The sequence below is a fragment of the Pleurodeles waltl genome, chromosome 2_1, assembly GCF_031143425.1.
Source record: "Pleurodeles waltl isolate 20211129_DDA chromosome 2_1, aPleWal1.hap1.20221129, whole genome shotgun sequence".
Lineage (NCBI taxonomy): Eukaryota > Metazoa > Chordata > Amphibia > Caudata > Salamandridae > Pleurodeles > Pleurodeles waltl.
In genome coordinates, this window is record NC_090438.1 from 303588732 (window position 1) to 303607969 (window position 19238).

The 19238-nt window shown below is 47.2% G+C and overlaps 1 protein-coding gene across 2 annotated transcripts in view; it reads right to left on the bottom strand.

Moving 5' to 3' along the window:
* The window catches only part of DOCK11 (dedicator of cytokinesis 11), a 1108606-nt gene that overhangs the window by 250643 nt on the left and 838725 nt on the right, over positions 1-19238 (bottom strand). For both annotated transcript variants that reach the window (XM_069212535.1, XM_069212533.1), the window contains one exon: positions 16712-16818. In XM_069212535.1, coding sequence (XP_069068636.1) covers positions 16712-16818 — 107 coding nt within the window. The remainder of the gene's footprint in view (positions 1-16711; positions 16819-19238) is intronic.

The window sequence follows — 19238 nt, forward strand, 5'->3', positions numbered from 1 at the left end:
GAAATTGACGCATCGCAAGACCTTTTTGACGCAGGCTAGCCCGTGCGGGTTATTCTTGACGCACCCAAGTTACATTTTCACGCTAACAGTGTTAGTGTGTGTTTAAAACTACATGAAGACTCTTTTTGCTTTTTAATTGATACCTTGACTTGTGTATTGTGGATTTTTGTTGTTTTGGTCTTGTTTTGTTTAGATAAATATTTTCTATTTTTCTAAACCTGTGTTGTGTCATCTTGTAGTGTTTTCATTAGGTTACTGTGTGTGTGTGTGTTGGTACATATACTTTACACCTAGCACTCTGAAGTTAAGCCTACTGCTCGTGCCAAGCTACCAAGGGGGTAAGCAGGGGTTAGCTGAGGGTGATTCTCTTTTACCCTGACTAGAGTGAGGGTCCTTGCTTAAACAGGGGGTAACCTGACTGTCAACCAAAGACCCCATTTCTAACAATATTAAATACATGAAGCCCTAAAGACCCAGTGGAAAGCTTGTTCAGTTTTCAAAAGTAAGCTAGCCGGGGATCTTGACAGTCTTGACACTGTTACTAAGGGCCTGATTACAACTTTGGAGGAGGTGTTAATCCGTCCCAAAAGTGACGGTAAAGTGACGGATATACCACCAGCCGTATTACGAGTTCCATAGGATATAATGGACTCGTAATATGGCTGGTGGTATATCCGTCACTTTACCGTCACTTTTGGGACGGATTAACACCTCCTCCAAAGTTGTAATCAGGCCCTAAGGGGGTCGTTACAACATTGGCGGTATAAGGCGCTTACCGCCGTGCAGAAGACCGCCAACACACCGCCGTGGCCGCGGAATTCCACCACAGCTATTATGACACACACCACGGAATCCGCCGAAATTCAGACACCCACACAAGTCCGCCAAACCAAAGGTCAGCGATAAACAGGCGGAAACAAATCCTCCACCTCCACGCCAACAGAAACACGCCCATGCTATTACGACACACGAATCCACGCAGCGGTCTTTCAACCGCGGTATTCCATTGGCGGTACAAACCGCTGCGCTCAAAATACACACACATCTCCAAAACACAGCCACATTGGACAATTCAAAATACACACACCTGATACACATACACATACACATACCACTCCCACACACCCAACACAATATAAAACACACACCCACATTACCCACAAACCCCTACGACCCGAAATTAGAGAGAAGGCCAGAGAGAGACAGCACAGAATAGAGAACCCCATCACACAGAGGCACACTACACCATCACCCACACAACATCCACGCACAAAACACCACATACCACTACACTCACCACAACCATCAACACATATACCACCTCACAAATCACACACACACCACCCCATGGCACGCCAAAGACACCCCCGCTTTTCCGAAGAGGAGCTCAGGGTCATGGTGGAGGAAATCGTAAGGGTAGATCCACAGCTACTTGGCTCACAGGTACAGCACACATCCATAGCCAGGAAGATGGAGCTAGGGCAAAGAATAGTCGACAGGGTCAACGCTGTGGGACAGCATCCAAGAAATAGGGAGGACATCAGGAAGAGGTGGAACGACCTACGGGGGAAGGTGCGTTCCACGGTATCCAGGCACCACATCACGGTTCAGCGGACTAGCGGCGGACCCCCACCTCCTCCCCCACAACTAACAACATGGGAGGAGCAAGCCTTGTCCCTCTTGCATCGTGAGGGCCTCGCAGGAGTCGTTGGAGGAACGGACACTGGTAAGTCAAATCTTAACTATCATATCCCCCACCTTACCTGCATGCTATCACACACCCCCACCCTCACACCCTCCCCTATCACCCTAACTCCTCACTAATGTACCCATAACACCAACCACCCATCCCAACACCAAGATCTGCATGACACAAATAAGCATGGATACCCATCACTAAAGCATGCCCACTGCACATACCCAGAACACCCCCCAACCATCAGCACACAAGCCCCCACACAGGAATGCCTGCACTGGGGTACACGCACACCCAACCATTGCACACCATGAAACACACACATGCAATAATCATGTACTTATATCCCCGCAGGAACCCGAAGGACCGTCACCACACCAGAGGGTCCAGACAACACCACTCCACCCCCAGAAGAGGCCCACAGTGACGACACCAGCTCTGCCCTACTGGATCTTGATGACCAGCCCGGACCATTGTGGGCCTCAGGACAGTCGGTTCCCCTTGCCCAGCCACAGCCCAACACTGACCTTCCACCCTCTGGTAACACCAGCACAGCACCCACCCAGCGGGCCCATACCTCCCTACCCAGGACAGGTCAATCAGCGGTGTGTCCACCACTACAGGGCACCCAGGCTAACCCACCACCCCAACAACAACAGGGACCTGGGGGCAGTGGTAGTGGGCACACGGTCCAGGGGACGGAGGCACAGGAACAGAGGGGAACTGGGAGGGCTGCTGTGCGACAGAGGGAGGACAGGCCAAGGGAACCTACTCTCAATGAGGCCCTCTCCTCCATCATGGGAGCATACCACCACTCCAAGGAGACGATGGCGACGATACTGGCCAAGTTGCAGGAGACCCTGCGTCTGCAGGAGGAGCAGTATTTGGGGTTCAGGGAGGAGCTCAGGACCATCGGCTCTGCCCTGGGCACCATCGTAGGGGTGCTGACGGACATTCAAAAGACCTTGAGGGACACCGTGGCACTCCAAGGGGCCCCTGACACTAGCATGGACGATGAAATGCCCACCACCTCTGCCGGCGCTAGTGGACAGGACGCCCTGCCACAGGACCAACACACCAGCACCCCACCCCCTGCAGACGGACAACCACCACGAAAGCGGTCCCTGAGATCCAGGAACAGGACAGAGCAAGATGGCAAGACCCCCGCCAGGAAATAAGAGCACCCTGATTGTCCCCCCACTGTACCACTTTGTTACCCTGTCTAAATCGGAACTGCCCCAGCTCCACTTCCAATGGCCAGATGTGCAATGTACCTGTGAGACTAATAGACTGGACTCTGCCATGGACATTCTTCCACCATAACCCATCCCCATTTCACAACCCCCCTTCATGTTTATGCACTTAAATAAACACCCTTGAAACACTGATAAAACTGGAGTCAGTCAATGAATTTGAACTTTGTATTGTCAATTACAGTGTCAAAAATGGATACCCATTGGAAGGCCAACATACCAATGTCACACATCACAAGCCTTTCAAGGGTGCAAGCTGTTGACACATAGGTTACCACATTTGTGAAACTGAAATGGAAGGGGACAACTCAGTTAACAAATAGTGAGTGAAATGTAGGTACAGGATAGAGGTAGACATGTGAAAGTTAATGTTATGTTAAACCTGAAAACGTACTCACCTGTGTCTCACTGGAAATATTGCTGTATGACTGACTCCCTGTTGTCATTTTCTTCTTCATCAGCTTCATCCTCATCACTGTCCAAAGGCTCCACAGGCTCCACCGCTGCTACAACACCATCATCTGGATCATCCTCCTGCAGAAAAGGCACCTGGCGTCGCAATGCCAAGTTATGGAGCATGGAGCAGGCGATGATGATGTCACACACCTTCTTCGGTGAGTAGAATAGGGACCCACCTGTCATATGTAGGCACCTGAACCTGGCCTTAAGAAGGCCGAAGGTGCGTTCGATTACCCTCCTAGTCCGCCCATGGGCCTCATTGTACCGTTCCTCTGCCCTGGTCCTGGGATTCCTCACTGGGGTCAATAGCCAGTAAAGGTTGGGGTAACCAGAGTCCCCCAATAGCCATACACGGTGCCTCTGGAGTTGACCCATCATATCAGGGATGCTGCTATTGCGCAGGATGTAGGCATCATGCACAGAGCCAGGGAACATAGCATTTACCTACGAAATGTACTGGTCTGCCAAACAGACCATCTGGACATTCTTCGAATGATAACTCTTCCTGTTCCTGTACACCTGTTCACTCCTGTGGGGGGACCAGAGCTACATGGGTCCCATCAATGGCACCTATGACATTCGGGATATGTCCAAGGGCATAGAAGTCACCTTTCACTGTAGGCAAATCCTCCACCTCAGGGAAAATGATGTATCTCCTTACGTTTTTCAGCAGGGCAGACAACACTCTGGACAACACGTTGGAAAACATAGGCTGGGACATCCCTGATGCCATGGCCACAGTTGTCTGAAATGACCCACTTGCAAGGAAATGGAGCACTGACAGCACCTGCACGTCAGGGGGAATTCCTGTCGGATGGCGGATTGGTGACATCAGCTCTGGCTCCAACTGGGTACATAGTTCCTGGATTGTGGCACGGTCGAACCGGTAGGTCACGATCAAATGTCTCTCTTCCATTGTCAACAGGTCCACCAGCGGTCGGTACACCGGCGGGTTCCGCCATCTTCCAATATGTCTCAACTGACGGTGCCTAAGAAGGACAACAGCGAAGAAACTGTCACCATTCCTCCAGGTATGTACCCACAGTCACACACAAGACTACAACAGACAATTAACCCATCCGGGAAAAGTTTTGAGTGTAGGCCTCGGTATGTGTGATGCAGTAGTAAATGAAGCCATATGGGCCCCTGAAATGGCGGCTGCCTGACCTCTAAACTGTGACAATGGAATTGTGGGGTAACTGCGCTGGCGTTGGACACCGTCGCGGTAGGCGGTCGTAGAGCGCGGCGCAATGCTGCATTGGATAACATTGGACCCTATGGGTCCCAGGAGCCAATGAACAGGTGCACTGGCGGTGATGATGCGCCCCGCCGCGGACGTCACCGCCGCGGACGTCACCACCATTTTCTATCTGTTCACTCACTAGATACCTGACCTTCGACAGGAGAGGACCTACACTGCTAGTGCTGCTGTGACCTCGGTCTGGAAGCAACAATGGCTGCTGCGTCTGGGGAAAGGGCCCCTGCCTTCACTGCACAGGAGTTGGAGAAACTTGTGGATGGGGTCCTCCCCCAGTACACGCTACTCTACGGTCCTCCAGACCAACAGGTTAGTACACAGGGAGCACGTTGGATGGGCTAGGCCTGGGTGGACAGGGCTGGGTGGGAGAACGAAGGGGGCACAGTTCTTACAACAGAAATGCATGGGGATGAATGGGCCACATGGACAGAGTTGGGAGGGGCCCACTCACATTGACGGTGCAGTAGGTAATGACTGTTTCTCTTTCCTTGTGCATGTCATGTAGGTCAGCGCCCACCAGAAGAGGGACATTTGGCGTGCCATCGCCAAGGAAGTCCGGACCCTGGGGGCCCACCAGAGACGGGGCACCCACTGCCGTAAGAGATGGGAGGACATTCGCCGCTGCAGCAAGAAGACGGCGGAGGCTCAGCTGGGGATGGCCTCCCAACGTGGGAGGGGTGCCCGTCGCACCATGACCCCCCTGATGTTCCGGATCCTGGCGGTGGCCTACCCGGAGTTGGATGGGCGCTTAAGGACATCACAGCAGACACAAGGGGGTGAGTACAACCTCATTCTGTGGACTTTGCGTGCAGTGGAGGTGTCTGGGTGGGGGAGGTGGGCTGTGGGTGTCCTTAGGCCAGGGCGAGTTAGGTAGGCAAGGCCCCTTCGTAATGTAGGCCATGTGGGACTCTACCCCAGCTCAGAACAGAGGCAAGTTGATGTATAGTTGCCCCTTTGCCATTCATGTGCGCAGATTTGTACCATTGCCATGTAGGCCATATCCCAGAAATTGCATGTGCAGAGGGCAGGAGCACGGCGTAATGCATGGGGCTGCTGCGTCTGTCGTGTCCGCCAACGGTAGCGGTATGCCATGCACTAAAACTCTCTTTCTTCTGTCTCCCCCCCTTTTCCTGCTCTCCCTGTCCTTTTGTACATCAGCATCATCAGGCGGAGGTACAGTGGCACCGGAGCACGAGGGAGCTGCATCCCACATGGCCATGGAGGGCCACACCACAGACTCTGAATGCACCAGTGGGACGGAGGGCGAGGGGAGCTTCACGTCGGCCACAGGATCACCAACCAGCGACACGGACTCGTCCGCCGATGTGAGCTCCCCTGTGGTGGCGGCACCATCTGTGCGCCCCACTTCTACAGGTACAGCCGCCACCTCCCCTACCAGCACCGCCCTCCCAGCAGCCCCTCAGCCTTCGCCCCGTGCCCGCTCACCCAGGAGGATGGGCATCACCTTCGCCCCAGGCACCTCAGGCCCTGCCCCTGTCACCCCTGCTGCCCTCAGTGAGGAGGCCATTGACTTCCTCAGGTCACTCACTGTTGGGCAGTCTACCATTGTGAATGCCATCCAGGGTGTGGAACGAGAGTTGCAACACGGTAATGCATTCCTGGAAGGCATTCATTCTGGTCAGGCTGTCCCTCAGCGAACCCAGCAATCTCTGGCCTCAGCACTGATGGCAGCCATTGTCCCTGTGTCCAGCCTCCCCCCTCCAACTTCCTCCACCCAGACCCAATCCCCTGTAAACCAGCCCATCCCAAGCACACCTACAGACCAGCAGGCACACAAGTCAACACCCAAAAGTAGGTCAAGCAAACATAGGCACCACACACACCACAGGCACTCACACAAGCATCACACCCATACAGACACAGCAACATCCACGGTCTCCACTGTGTCCCCCTCCTCCTCTTCTCCCTCCTCCCTCCCAGTCTCGTCTACACACACACCTGCATGCACCACATCTACAGGCACTAGGACTCGCACCAGGACACCCAGCACCACAAGCCGCTCACCTGCACTCACCACCTCCACTGCCATTTACACGTCCCCTGTGTCCTCTCCCAGTGTGTCTGTGACGCCCCCTCCCAAAGTACACAAACGCCGGCAATCACTCACCCAACATCCATCCACCTCACGACAGCCTCCAGTACCTGCACCTGCACCCAAAACACCTAAAGTGACACCTCCTACAACCACCTCCTCTACCTCCACTCCCAGACCCCCTCCAGCTACCCATCCCAGTGTCCGTCAGAAACTGTCCCTATGTCAAATTGACCTGTTTGCCCCCACCCCCCCCTCCAGTTCATCAGTCCCGTCATAGCGCCTCAGCCAAAAAGCCTCCAGTGCCAGTGGTGCGTGTTCCAGGTTTTTGGAGTGCACCGTCCACCAGGGCAGGCAGTAGGACCCGGAGCCAAGGCACTGGCAGCCCACCCCCTGTAAAGGCTCCAAAATTGGAGAGTGGACGACGGGACCGTGTCAAGACTCCTGGTGGGACAACAACTGAAATGGGATCGAAGGCGATTGGTGAGTCAGCTGTAACTCCAAAGAAGGTGGGGAAGGTCCCGAGGAAGTCTGCCCAGCCTGTTGTGAGTGTCACGGCGGAGAAGTGCATCATCATTTCCGGCGGTCCAGACACAACCGCCAGCACCGTCGTTACTGGTCAGGAGACCACCGCCAGAGTCACAGCCCAGGAGGGCTCAAGTATCATTACTGGTCAGGAGACCACTGCCGGAGTCACAGCCCAGGAGGGCTCAAGTATCGTTACTGGTCAGGAGACCACCGCCGGAGTCACAGCCCAGGAGGGCCCAAGTATCGTTACTGGTCAGGAGACCACCGCCGGAGTCACAGCCCAGGAGGGCTCAAGTATCGTTACTGGTCAGGAGACCACCGCCGGAGTCACAGCCCAGGAGGGCCCAAGTATCGTTACTGGTCAGGAGACCACCGCCGGAGTCACAGCCCAGGAGGGCCCAAGTATCGTTACTGGTCAGGAGACCACCGCCGGAGTCACAGCCCAGGAGGGCTCAAGTATCGTTACTGGTCAGGAGACCACCGCCGGAGTCACAGCCCAGGAGGGCTCAAGTATCGTTACTGGTCAGGAGACCACCGCCGGAGTCACAGCCCAGGAGGGCTCAAGTATCGTTACTGGCCTGGAGACCACAGCCGGAGTCACAGCCCAGGAGGGCCCAAGTATCGTTACTGGTCAGGAGACCACCGCCGGAGTCACAGCCCAGGAGGGACCAGGATTCCACAGCCCCGCTGGGCAATGATGGAACTTTAAGCCACACACCAATGTCCAGTGTGGAGATCGTCATGCCACACACCAATGTCCAGTGTAGAGTTCGTCATGCCACACACCAATGTCAGTATCCGAACCGCCATGTCAGAGCACCGCTGAACAGGGCAAAGACTGCCATGGCTAAGTATCGCTGAACAGGGCAAAGACCGCCATGTCAAAGCACTGCTGAACAGGGCCAAGACCGCCATGGTGAAGACCGCTGAACAGGGCAAAGACTGCCATGGCTAAGCATCGCTGAACAGGGCAAAGACCGCCATGTCAAAGCACCGCTGAACAGGGCCAAGACCGCCATGGTGCAGACCGCTGAACTGGGCAAAGACTGCCATGGCTAAGCACGGCTGAACAGGGCAAAGACCGACATGTCAAAGCACCGCTGAACAGGGTCAAGACTGGCATGGTGAAGACCGCTGAACAAGGCAAACACCGTGTGGGTATGAATAGTCCGCCACATCAGGCATCCTTATCCCATGTGCAGCTGGGACAGTGACAGGACATGAACTTTCACGGGAAGACTCATCCTGTCTGGGCACCAGTCCCACCCAGTACCAGTAGAGAACTGCAGATACTTGCAAAAATTTAGCTTTGCTTTCCCCAGGATGGTCTAGTGGGCAACCCACCCACTGTAGAGACTTGTGAGACTGTGGCTTTGCACTCCCCAGGATGTAACAGTGGGCAAGCCACCCACTGTAAAGACTTGTGAGACTGTGGCTTTGCACTCCCCAGGTTGTAACAGTGGGCAACCCACCCACTGTAAAGACTTGTGAGACTGTGGCTTTGCACTCCCCAGGATGGCACAGTGGGCAACCCACCCACTGTAAAGACTTGTGAGACTGTGGCTTTGTACTCCCCAGGATGTAACAGTGGGCAACCCACCCACTGTAGAGACATATGAGACTGTGGCTTTGCACTCCCCAGGATACATCAATGGGCATGGAGCCCCGTCGTGGATCTGGCTTCGCATTCATCTGGCTGAGGTGCCCCCCCTTCCCTTCCCCCTGAGGTGCCTGTAGTGTTTCTATCTGATGCCCGGCAGTGTTCTATCGGATTTTGGTCAGGTATCTATTGTGGGCCTCGCCCATGCATTTTTGGACTGTTGGTGCACGGACATTGTTGTGTACATATCTGCACTACTTCTTGTATTGTATATTTAATTATGACAGATTTCGAGATATATATCAGTATTTTTTTGTATATCATGTATATTGGCACATTACAATGTTTGACCGCAATTCGCTTTGTCTTAGCATTCTTCCTGGGGGATTGTGGGTTGTTAATGTGATATTTTTGACTGCATTGGTGTGTATGTTGTGATATGCGAGGGTGGGGGTGGGGGTGTTTGGTGGGTGTCCCCCTAACTTTTGCCTCCCTCCTCCCCCATGTCGTAGATGCAGTACTCACCGGTATCTTCTGTGCCTACGTCGCTGTTGGTCGTAGAGGAGCAGAAAGACAAAGGCAGGTAGGATTTGGAGTTCCGGCTCCATTGAGTCGTCGTTCCTTGTGGAGTGTGTTAAGGTGAGCGTTTTCCCATTGCAAAAGCTGTTTCCGCCGTGTTTTTATCTACGGAGAATCCGCCCCGGAAAAGGTGGCGGATTGGCCTGTCATAATAGTGTGGGCGGTACATTGTCTCCTGCCTGTCTGTTGGCGGTGACCGCCGCGCTGTTTGTCTGTACCGCCGTGGCGGGCGATGTGTTAAAGTGGCTGTCTTTGTTGGCGGTTTCCGCCAGGGTCGTGATTCCCTTTTTTTGTCCGCTGGCCTGTTTGCGGTATTTCCGCAGCTTTAACACCGTCCGCCAGGGTTGTAATGACCACCTAAGTGCTGTAGAAAAGTTGGTATGTGTCTCTAATTGGTATGAAGCTTTGTTGTATTTAAGAATCACGTAATAGAATGACCAGTAATGAATAAATATTTTGGAATCAGCAAAGATATGTGGCAATTCGATCTGCAGTCAAGAAAGTCTTTGGGCCAGATATACAAAGCCCTTTAACATTGCTTAACAGTCCGAATTAATATTTTGACCCTTTAAGAGTCCCTTTAGGGAATCACAAATTGCGATTTCTACCCAGTAAAAATTACAATTTGCGATCCTCCAAATAGGAAGTCGCAAATAGTGATTAGGGGGACCTTTTGCCCATAGCCATCCTTGGTTTTGCAGCTTTTCCAAAATAGCGATTTCCTCATAGGAAATTGCTATTTAGGAAATGCAAAACCAGCCCATTGTAACAAATGGCATGGGATTTCTTAACTGTGACTTCCTAATAGTGATTCCTACTTTGTCGGAATTGCTATTAGGAAATCGGTATTTTGATGCATGTCATTTTGTATTTCCTAAATAGAGATTTCTATGGAGTTGTTATTTAGTAAATGCAAAATTGCATCTACGTACATCTGGCTCTTTGTCCTTTACTCAAAGGCATCTATAGTAAGTTCATTCTATGAAGAGGGAGGGTTAATGTTTAGTTGGATGTCCTTAAGAATCTCTAGGTTTATCAGGGCAAGGGAATCAATGATTAGTTTACAAACTTGTGCTCGTTTACAATCAGGTTCTGGGGCTTTATCTAATGGCATATCAGATATGACAGTTGTAATATCTTCTGTACAGAATTCTGCCATTAGTAAATATTTCCAATCTTTGGAAGGCAGATTTAATTAAGATATTCCAAGATACGGGAGACATTATTCTTTGGGACATCATAGTATGGATGAAAATTATATCATTTCAATATGGACAAGATGTCCTGATGGTAATATGTAATTTGACCTATTGCATCTTTAATCTCATGTATAACATGAACATTTTATGTTTGTCGCCTAATAAAGGTGAATCATTTTTCAGACTTCTCTCCCATTTTATAACATTTGAATTTGAAATTGATGTTCATTTTTGTTTGTTTTTGTGATATATACAACTTGAATTGACCTGTGCAGGGCAACTATATTGTGGTAGGCATTATTACAGTTAGGACCTTTTTGTCTGACTTGTCCAGTGTGAGTATTAATTAGGTCAACTAATTGTTTCCTATGAGTTTTCTCTTTTCAACCTCTGCTTTTCTAATCTAAAGGACACAATGCAAGACTTTTTGAATGTAGGCATTCATACATTCCCAAACAATAGTGGGTGAAGTTGAACTGGAATTTAGTTTTACGAATTCTGAGATTTCAGTTTGTAAATATTTAATATAATCTTCATAATTAACTGAAAGCTGAGGCAAAAACTAATTACATATACAAGTATGAGTATATTGTTTTTTTGTTCAATAAAGAAATGTTGCTGAGTGGTCTAAGTAAATTAAGTGGTGTATCTCAGTTGTTTTGTTTTGGGAAATCATGGTGCTATTTAAGCATAAATCAATATACAAGTACTGTCTGTGCAGTTTAGAAAAGAAAGTATAGAGTCTGATTTTCTGATTGGTGTCTCTACTAATCATAGGGGTGGGTGGAATTGGTGGAATTTTATTCCGCAGAATTCAGTGGAATTCATTAAAATTCCATGAGATTCAGCAGACTAAAACCAATTTAAGTAGCTGCTTTGTCTGATATAATTATGATCGCTGAGACTCTTGTTGTGGAAGGAATACAGCAGCAGGTGGTGGGCTTACCACAGGGATGGTGGTCTTTATATGAAGTGGTCAGAAACGTGAATCCAAAAGTGCACGAATTACAGCACTTCTGACTCCCTGTGGACACCATTAGCAGCACGCGCAGTTCGGAGCAGAAACCATTTGTTTCATTTAGCTGTTCCTTTAAGTGACTGGTTCCACTGATTTAGCAGTCTAATCTTAACATACAGGACTGCTCTACAGCCAATTTAAAATTTACCCACAATGAGCAAAGAAAATATAATTCTAGAATTCTTTCCTCTGCGTGCAGACTTCTCCAACATCTCCCATTAAACAGTAATGAATAATTCCCCATGCCACCACAGCATTCAAGATGCAGAATGCAAAACCTTACAGTTGCTGTAAGTGCACACATTAACATACTTCACTTGTATTTGGGATGAGGACATTTTCAAGTCATTCCTGACTTTTGCCAGGAGTGAATGGTGTCTGGCATTATAAACTTTGTACAGACAAAGTAGAAGTTCTGTTCTTTGACTCAGCAAATTTTAGATCGAGTTCTAGTTGAAATATCTCAATATTGGTCAGTCAGATTTCTCTGTACAACTAATTGACCCCACAAAGGCTCTTTGACCAAAGTCTAAACTATCCTTGAGGTTGATAAAACAATTAGAAGCACTGTACGAGTCCATGCTGCACTTTCTCCTATACACATTCACGTTTATCAATGATATTGGCAATTTTAGTCAACAATTATTATAAAAAATGTCAAACAGAAAACACACGCTGTTCTTGCTGCTGTGGCGGAAGCATTTGTAGAAGTCAGCCAGGCTGGAGCTGAACTGGTGGCATGTCCCGCTCAGGCTGTAGCCAAAGAAGAACTCTAGCAGGGCTCTCGACACAAGGCTCTCTCTGTGAAGAATCACTGTAGGCACAGCCTCCAACCACAGGCGTGTGCGGAGCTCCAATCTAGCGCACGTGTGCATCCCCTGCTGTCCAAAATATGGATGTCACATGATTTAAAGATGAATAACGGTGTAATGTCTACTTACCAGTTTTCCTTTCAGGAGAGCGAGGGGGAATATATACATGAGTATTTGTTGGTTTATTTAATTATTTTATTTTCAAATGGGTGGATAGCTTGTTGTCACAATATATAGGATGATTAGTGGTGACCTAGTTTGCAGCAGAAAAAACCTCAAAGTAGACAACATATCCAATGTAGAGAGTGTGTTAAAGAACCTGGCACTCTCAAAATGTACAAATGTGCAAAATCAGGACCAGTAGAGATGAGGACTGGACCCAGCAGACGGAGGATTCCAAGAGATAGAGCATGTTCCAGAAAATGAAGCAAGGATTTCTGGAGATGGAACAGGATTCCAAGAAAAGGATAACACACGAAACTAGGTGCATCAGCCAACCCAGTTACTGGAGTGTTTACAATGCATAGTGCTACGAATTCAAGATCCTTTTATAGGGTGAAACAAGAGGTAGGTGAAAGAGGAAGCAACGAATGACACACAGGAAGTGGTGCCATGTTAGGTTGGGATGTGACAATATTAGTCTGCAGAGATGACCATGATGGTGTGGGAGAAACCAAGTGAATCAGTTCTGGTGTTTCAGGGAAAGTTTGAATAGAAGTCATCTTGTGAAAGAAAGATTTTACAGGAATGAGCTGACAAAGAGCTTCAGAGAAAGTGTTAAAAGCTGTATTAGAGGAAAGGAAACACCTAATATCGCTCTTATAGGCAGATGAATGTACAGAGAAGGTCAAGGGTGGCTTGCAGAAAGATTAGCATGAACATGCTAGAAAAAACATAGGCTATGCCTCCTAGACTGTACCAAGGGAAGGTACACTGCCATGAACCACTGACCTTGCCCTGAGTGAGTTGTGTATTGTCTACACGGAATAACACTCCTGCTGTTTGTAATATGTTTACAGGTGGCTGTTTACCTCGAGAAGCTATTGCCTAACTTCTGTAGGTGTACCTGGTCTCTCCTAAAGTTCTTACATGATTGTAGTTGCTGAATAGCTTAAACCTGGCCATGCAGCTATAATAAATATGTAAGAGGCACACATCTGAGTCGACTTACACTTTCTTGCAGATAACTTGATCCACTGCTCTCTCTTTCAAAGAACTTTGGGTGTGACCTTGATAACAAGCAATTAGGGAATCAATGCAACCCTAATAGCTTTGGTTGTATGACGGAAAAAACGCATTCCATTGCAATGCATGACTTTACCACGCTGCGCTACAATGCAAATGACTTAACCATGCATAACCTTAACTATGCATAACCTTAACATCAAATATGCCTCTACCATGCATGCCTTTAGATCGCATTTCATTGTAAAAGCATGTATTTTAAATCCATATGCATAGTTAAGGTTTTCCCTGACCCCTGCCCTAAGCCCTAAAAATGGACCTCTGTGCCCCCCACCCACAGCCCTTTAAAAAAAATATCTGACCCCTGCCCTGAACCCTTAAACTGTCCCCTCTGTCTAAGCACTAACGCTGTTTCCCCTATAACCTGAGCCCTAAAACCTGACCACAGTGCAACTCTTGATCCCAACCCTGTAAAAACAAACAAATACCTGACCCCTTGTCCTGAAGCCTAAAACTGAACCCTACAGCCAAGCCCTAAAGCCAATCCCCCCATCCTGAGCCCTAAAACCTGACCCTAGCGCGACCGCCGGACTCCCAACCCTTTTAAAAAAATACCCAACCCCTGCCCTGAACCCTTAAACAATCCCCCGCACCAAGCCCTAAAGCTAAACCCCCTCTGCCCTGAATCATAAAACCACACCCCAGCAGGACGCCCCCTGAGTCCCAACCCTTTAAAAAAAAGAACATGCTCTTCACCCTGAGCCCTAAAACTGACCCAAGCCCTAAAGCCTAAACACCCCCCAAGCCCTAAACCAGTGCCCCCCTTCCCCTTACCTCACTCTCCACACAATGAGCCAGTTCTCCTGAGGTGCGGTGCAGGTCGTAAAGAGGAAGCAGAGAGACCCTTCTGTTTCCTTTTTACGACCTGCAACGCTGATAGCCTTTACCATGCCTTTACCACACATGTGCCCTTATCACCAATACCACACATATGCCCTTACCATGCATAACTTTATAATTTAATTTGTTGTAAAGGCATGCGTGGTAAAGGTGCATTCCTGGTAACACGTGCGTTGTTAAGGCTATGCATGGTTACAACTGCGTTGTAATGGCTGTTTCCCAATAGCTTCCAGTTTTCAGATGGGGTGGTGATACATTTCTGTGCACCGTGCTAATATTTCATTCCAATGAATCTCTTAGAAGTAATATTCTAAGGCCAAAGAAGATAATGACCTTATGGGTACATTTTAAGATCCTAATGACGATGATTAAGAAACACACTTTTGAAGTAAGACCTGTGCACAGAATTAAGAGGACATAACTCCTCTAAGAAATCAAATATACTTTATTGAAGTATAATTTGAAAATCCATTTCCAAAGCACGTTGCTTTTACATTTTATCGTGACTCATCAGTTTTAAATTACAAAGGTAAATATTCGACTAGGAACCTATGCATGGGAAAAGTCTGACAATTCTTGAAACAAAGCTTTAGTACTAATAGAAGAACAACAAAAACAAAAACACATTACAAATGTGAATATCTATGCCTTCCTTCATTTGGAGAGCTAAATGCAGTGCTGCTAAAGGTGCATATGATGTCCTTGTTACTTTCATGAATAGCGATATCTGATGCCATGGCTATGCCTATGTGTGCTTTTTTGTAATTATTTCAAATAATCCTTACCTAATTAGTGTAAGTCTCACATTAGTTTAAAAGTAAAAATGTAGTAACATGTAATATGTTTTAAACATAGGAGGACAAGGAGATTTGGGTGGTCCAGTATACAGTCTCCTATACAATAGAACAATTTCAATGAGGTATACCCAATGCTGGTATATACCAGTATATAGGTGGGAAGATTGGAAGTGTATCTGGGTTAAAATTGACCAATAAGGATAAAGGATCTATGCCAAAACTAAAAACAATTCAGAAAAATAAAGGATATAATGATCCTAGTTTATCCTCAGCAAAACCATGTTACGTTGTTGGAAAGAATGTGGGATCAAAGTAATTCAAATTAACTCAAGTTCTTGGTTGACTTGTTTCATACCTTTACTGTCAAAATGGTCAAGTAGCAATTCATCAGTACTAATACATATACCTAATCTTCTCTTAGAGAAACTGGGGATCCTAATATGTATGTGAGACCTCACCTCTGTAAAAAAATACCATAAAAAGTGGTTGGATAGGAAACACACTACTGGGTGTAGGTTCTCAGAATAGTGAATATGAGATCACTTCCAGGGTCGTGGATGAGGGGTAGGTGAGTCGGCTACCATTGGGCTATTAAGAACAATTCTGGGACTGTAATGTCCACAATTTCGAGGGACCCAATACTTATTATAGGAGGGTCATTAGTACTAGGAACCTAGGAGTGTAAGTTTGCTACCCAACAAATTTTCATTGGCAGGCCCGATGATGTAGCATGCCACCTTTGGGAGGGTGAGGGCACTTGCTTCTAAGAGCAGATGCTCCTAGTGATGCACTACATTCTGGGTTCTTAATATATCACTTGAAGATTTACATAAGAACGGTATACCCCACTGAAATCATAGTAACATTATGAACACAGCAGCAATAAGAAGCTCACAGTTCCAATAGCTTTCCCTTGCCTTCCAGACTGTCCCAGAAATCCATATTTGACTAAATGTTCAGAATGTATAAATATGCTTAATTGGAATGAAACTATTCAACACTCTCAAACTATTTGAGATATTTTACAGCATACATTTCTTTACATTTACCTATCATCCATTTAAGACATAAAAAATTCAATATGTGGTATATCAATTTTGCCAGCGATACTGTAGATGACATCCCTCATTATATCTTTCCAGTCTGCTGCTTCCCATAGTTCTTAAGCATATGCTTCCGTTTTCTACACTTTAAGGCAAAAGTATATTCTTCTATATGTTATTCCATTACCCAGTGCATTCTGGAGAAAATTGAACTAATGACCTTCACAGACTGCAAGATTTTGTGCATGAATGTTAACAGGAGTGTAACTCTATGCAATAAACAATTTTTTATTTATGGATGAACTGAAATACAAAGTCTCAAGTACTGCACCTCACTATAGTATACATCCATCATTCCAGTGTCTTCCTTCATAGCAGCTTCCTCATCAATGTTCGGGGTAATTTTCTTAAAAGCAGAACATCCACTTGGAAACAACTCTAAGGAGGAAACAATAATTATAGATAAGGTGAAAGTCACTGTAACATCACTAATTATACCTGTTTCATCATAACCTTTGGAGCCACGCTTTGGTTTCTCTAAATTGTAACTGAAGAAAACAAAACCAAAAACTAATATCTAAGTAACCAGAACGTTGACATCTTTATAAAGAAACACACTTAACAGTTATGATTCAGTTCATTTAATCTCTGGGGTTCATATTTCAGTCAGCGTCAGTTCATTTATGGGGATGTTGCCCCCCTGCCCTTGAGCCCCATAGTAAATGATTACCTAATGATTCCCAGCTCATTCCATTGTTTATTAGTCGCAGCTGTGTGAAGCATGGCCCAAGCAAAGTTTGGCGGTTTTCAGTAGTCAGGTGAGGTCGGATGTGGGTGGGGGTGGAGCTTGAATGGTTCAGTGTGACACAACTGGTCCTCCTTGGTGTGATGTGTGCATGTCAGGTTGGACGGGTGCCTTCCACTAACTAGCCTGAAATGAGCACTCAAGCTCTCGCCTACTTGCAATGATAAGAGACCACAGGGGATTACATCCACAGTCCCCATGTCTCCAAAGGAGCATCGGCAACCCCTGACCGTGCCAATTCTCTTGCTGCTCTCATGCTGTTTACAGCAAAGGAGCAGCATCTTGATTGTCTCAGGAGTCGCAGGGTGGGACTGGAGTGGCAAGTTTGTGAATGCACATGCACTCCTGGAGGCAAAGTCACGAGTGTTCTCTTCTCTGTGACAGATCAGATGGTGGGTGCGCCTGCTTTTTTTTTTTTTTTAAGTGCCTTCCTCGTGCCTCAGTCTGTGTTTCATCTTACATGGACCTATGTTTTCCTGAGGCCGCATAGACCTTTTCCTTGGCCCTGCTTTAACACATTGCTCCTGCATTGTCGCCTTCAAGAGACTCACCTCTAAGCCCATTCTCAAGGGGTGTATTAATTGTTCAGTGACATTATTCCTACTGCTATGTGGCGCCTGAGCCTGTAAGATTAGTGCAATCATTTTGCCACATCATTGCTCGTCATGCATGCGCTAATCATGGTGATTACACTTTGAGACAACATCTATGAATGGCCAGGGATTACCGACCGAGGCGGGGGGAGGGGTTTGTAGGCCTTGGGTTGCATTTCCTCGGGTTGCCATGACTGTGCCTGGGACTGGAAGAAAGAGCGTAGGCGCTATCTGTGCTGTCACAATGTAAGTGTCCGTAAAGGAGAAATGTCTTGCTGCTCTGGAACATGTGGGAAAGCTATAGGGAGAGCAGTGTGTTGTTGCTCCTAGGCAGAGGGCTGTGTTATTGAAAATGATTATTTTGGGCATACTATTGTTAGCATTCATGTACCGCAATCTGTTCCTGATGAGTGATGATGCGGAAAAGCGCTTTGTGGATTTGTAGCAGGCAACTGAGTGTGATGCTTACCCCTATAGCATCTACAGCAGACCTGATATAATGGCTAAGGTGTACTGTGTCACACTTGCAAACCCTAGTGATTTAGGTACTAGGCTAATTACTAATGCATTTTTTGGCAACGCTCAACACCTAGTGTAGTTAGGTCACTGTTTAGTTACAGGAAAGGTGCGGGTTCAACTGTTAAAATGTTTAAACCTGCCCCTGGGGTAGGTTCCAAATTACCAACAGGCTTAATGTTCCACTATAGGTGCCCTGGTAACCCTGGATTTACACCTTATTTACATTGTTTCTTATTGCATTCTCATGAATTCTTAGTTACCAAAACATACAAGGCAGATATTATTGCTCATCTTAAAAAAATGTGTAGTCTCACAGGTAGATTTTGGCAAACATATATTCATCTATTTTTCCATACAGTCACATTTTAATCAAACATTCATGCACAAAGATTTGTTAATTGACATTAAAACTTCTTTGTATGTCTTTTCAGATAGTGGCAATGTTGGAATTAGCATCCTTAGCGTGGATTCCCCTGCCTTTTTGCCTCTACTTCCTGTGTTTTTGACTGTGTGCTGGACTTCGTTTTTGCTGGTTTTGGTACTCTGGGCACTTTACCACTGCGGAACAGTGCTAAAGTGCAAGTTCTCTGTGCATAAATTGTAACCCCAACTGGCTTTTCCATGATTGGCATATTTGATGAACTAGGAAGTACCTAGTAGAGTGCACTGGATGTGCACAGGGCCTATAAATTAAATGGTGCTAGTGGCCCTGCAGCACTGATTGTAAAACCCACGAGTAGCTCTATAAACATGTCTCAGACCGGCCACTGCAGTGTCTGTGTATGCAGTTCTGCACTGCCAAACCTTCCTTATTATTACATGTAAGGCACCACTAAGGTAGGCTCTAGGTAGCCCCATGGGCGGGGTGAAGTGTATTTAAAAGGTAGAACATGTACTGGTGTGTTTCACATCTTCATAGTGAAATACTGCCAAATTTGTTT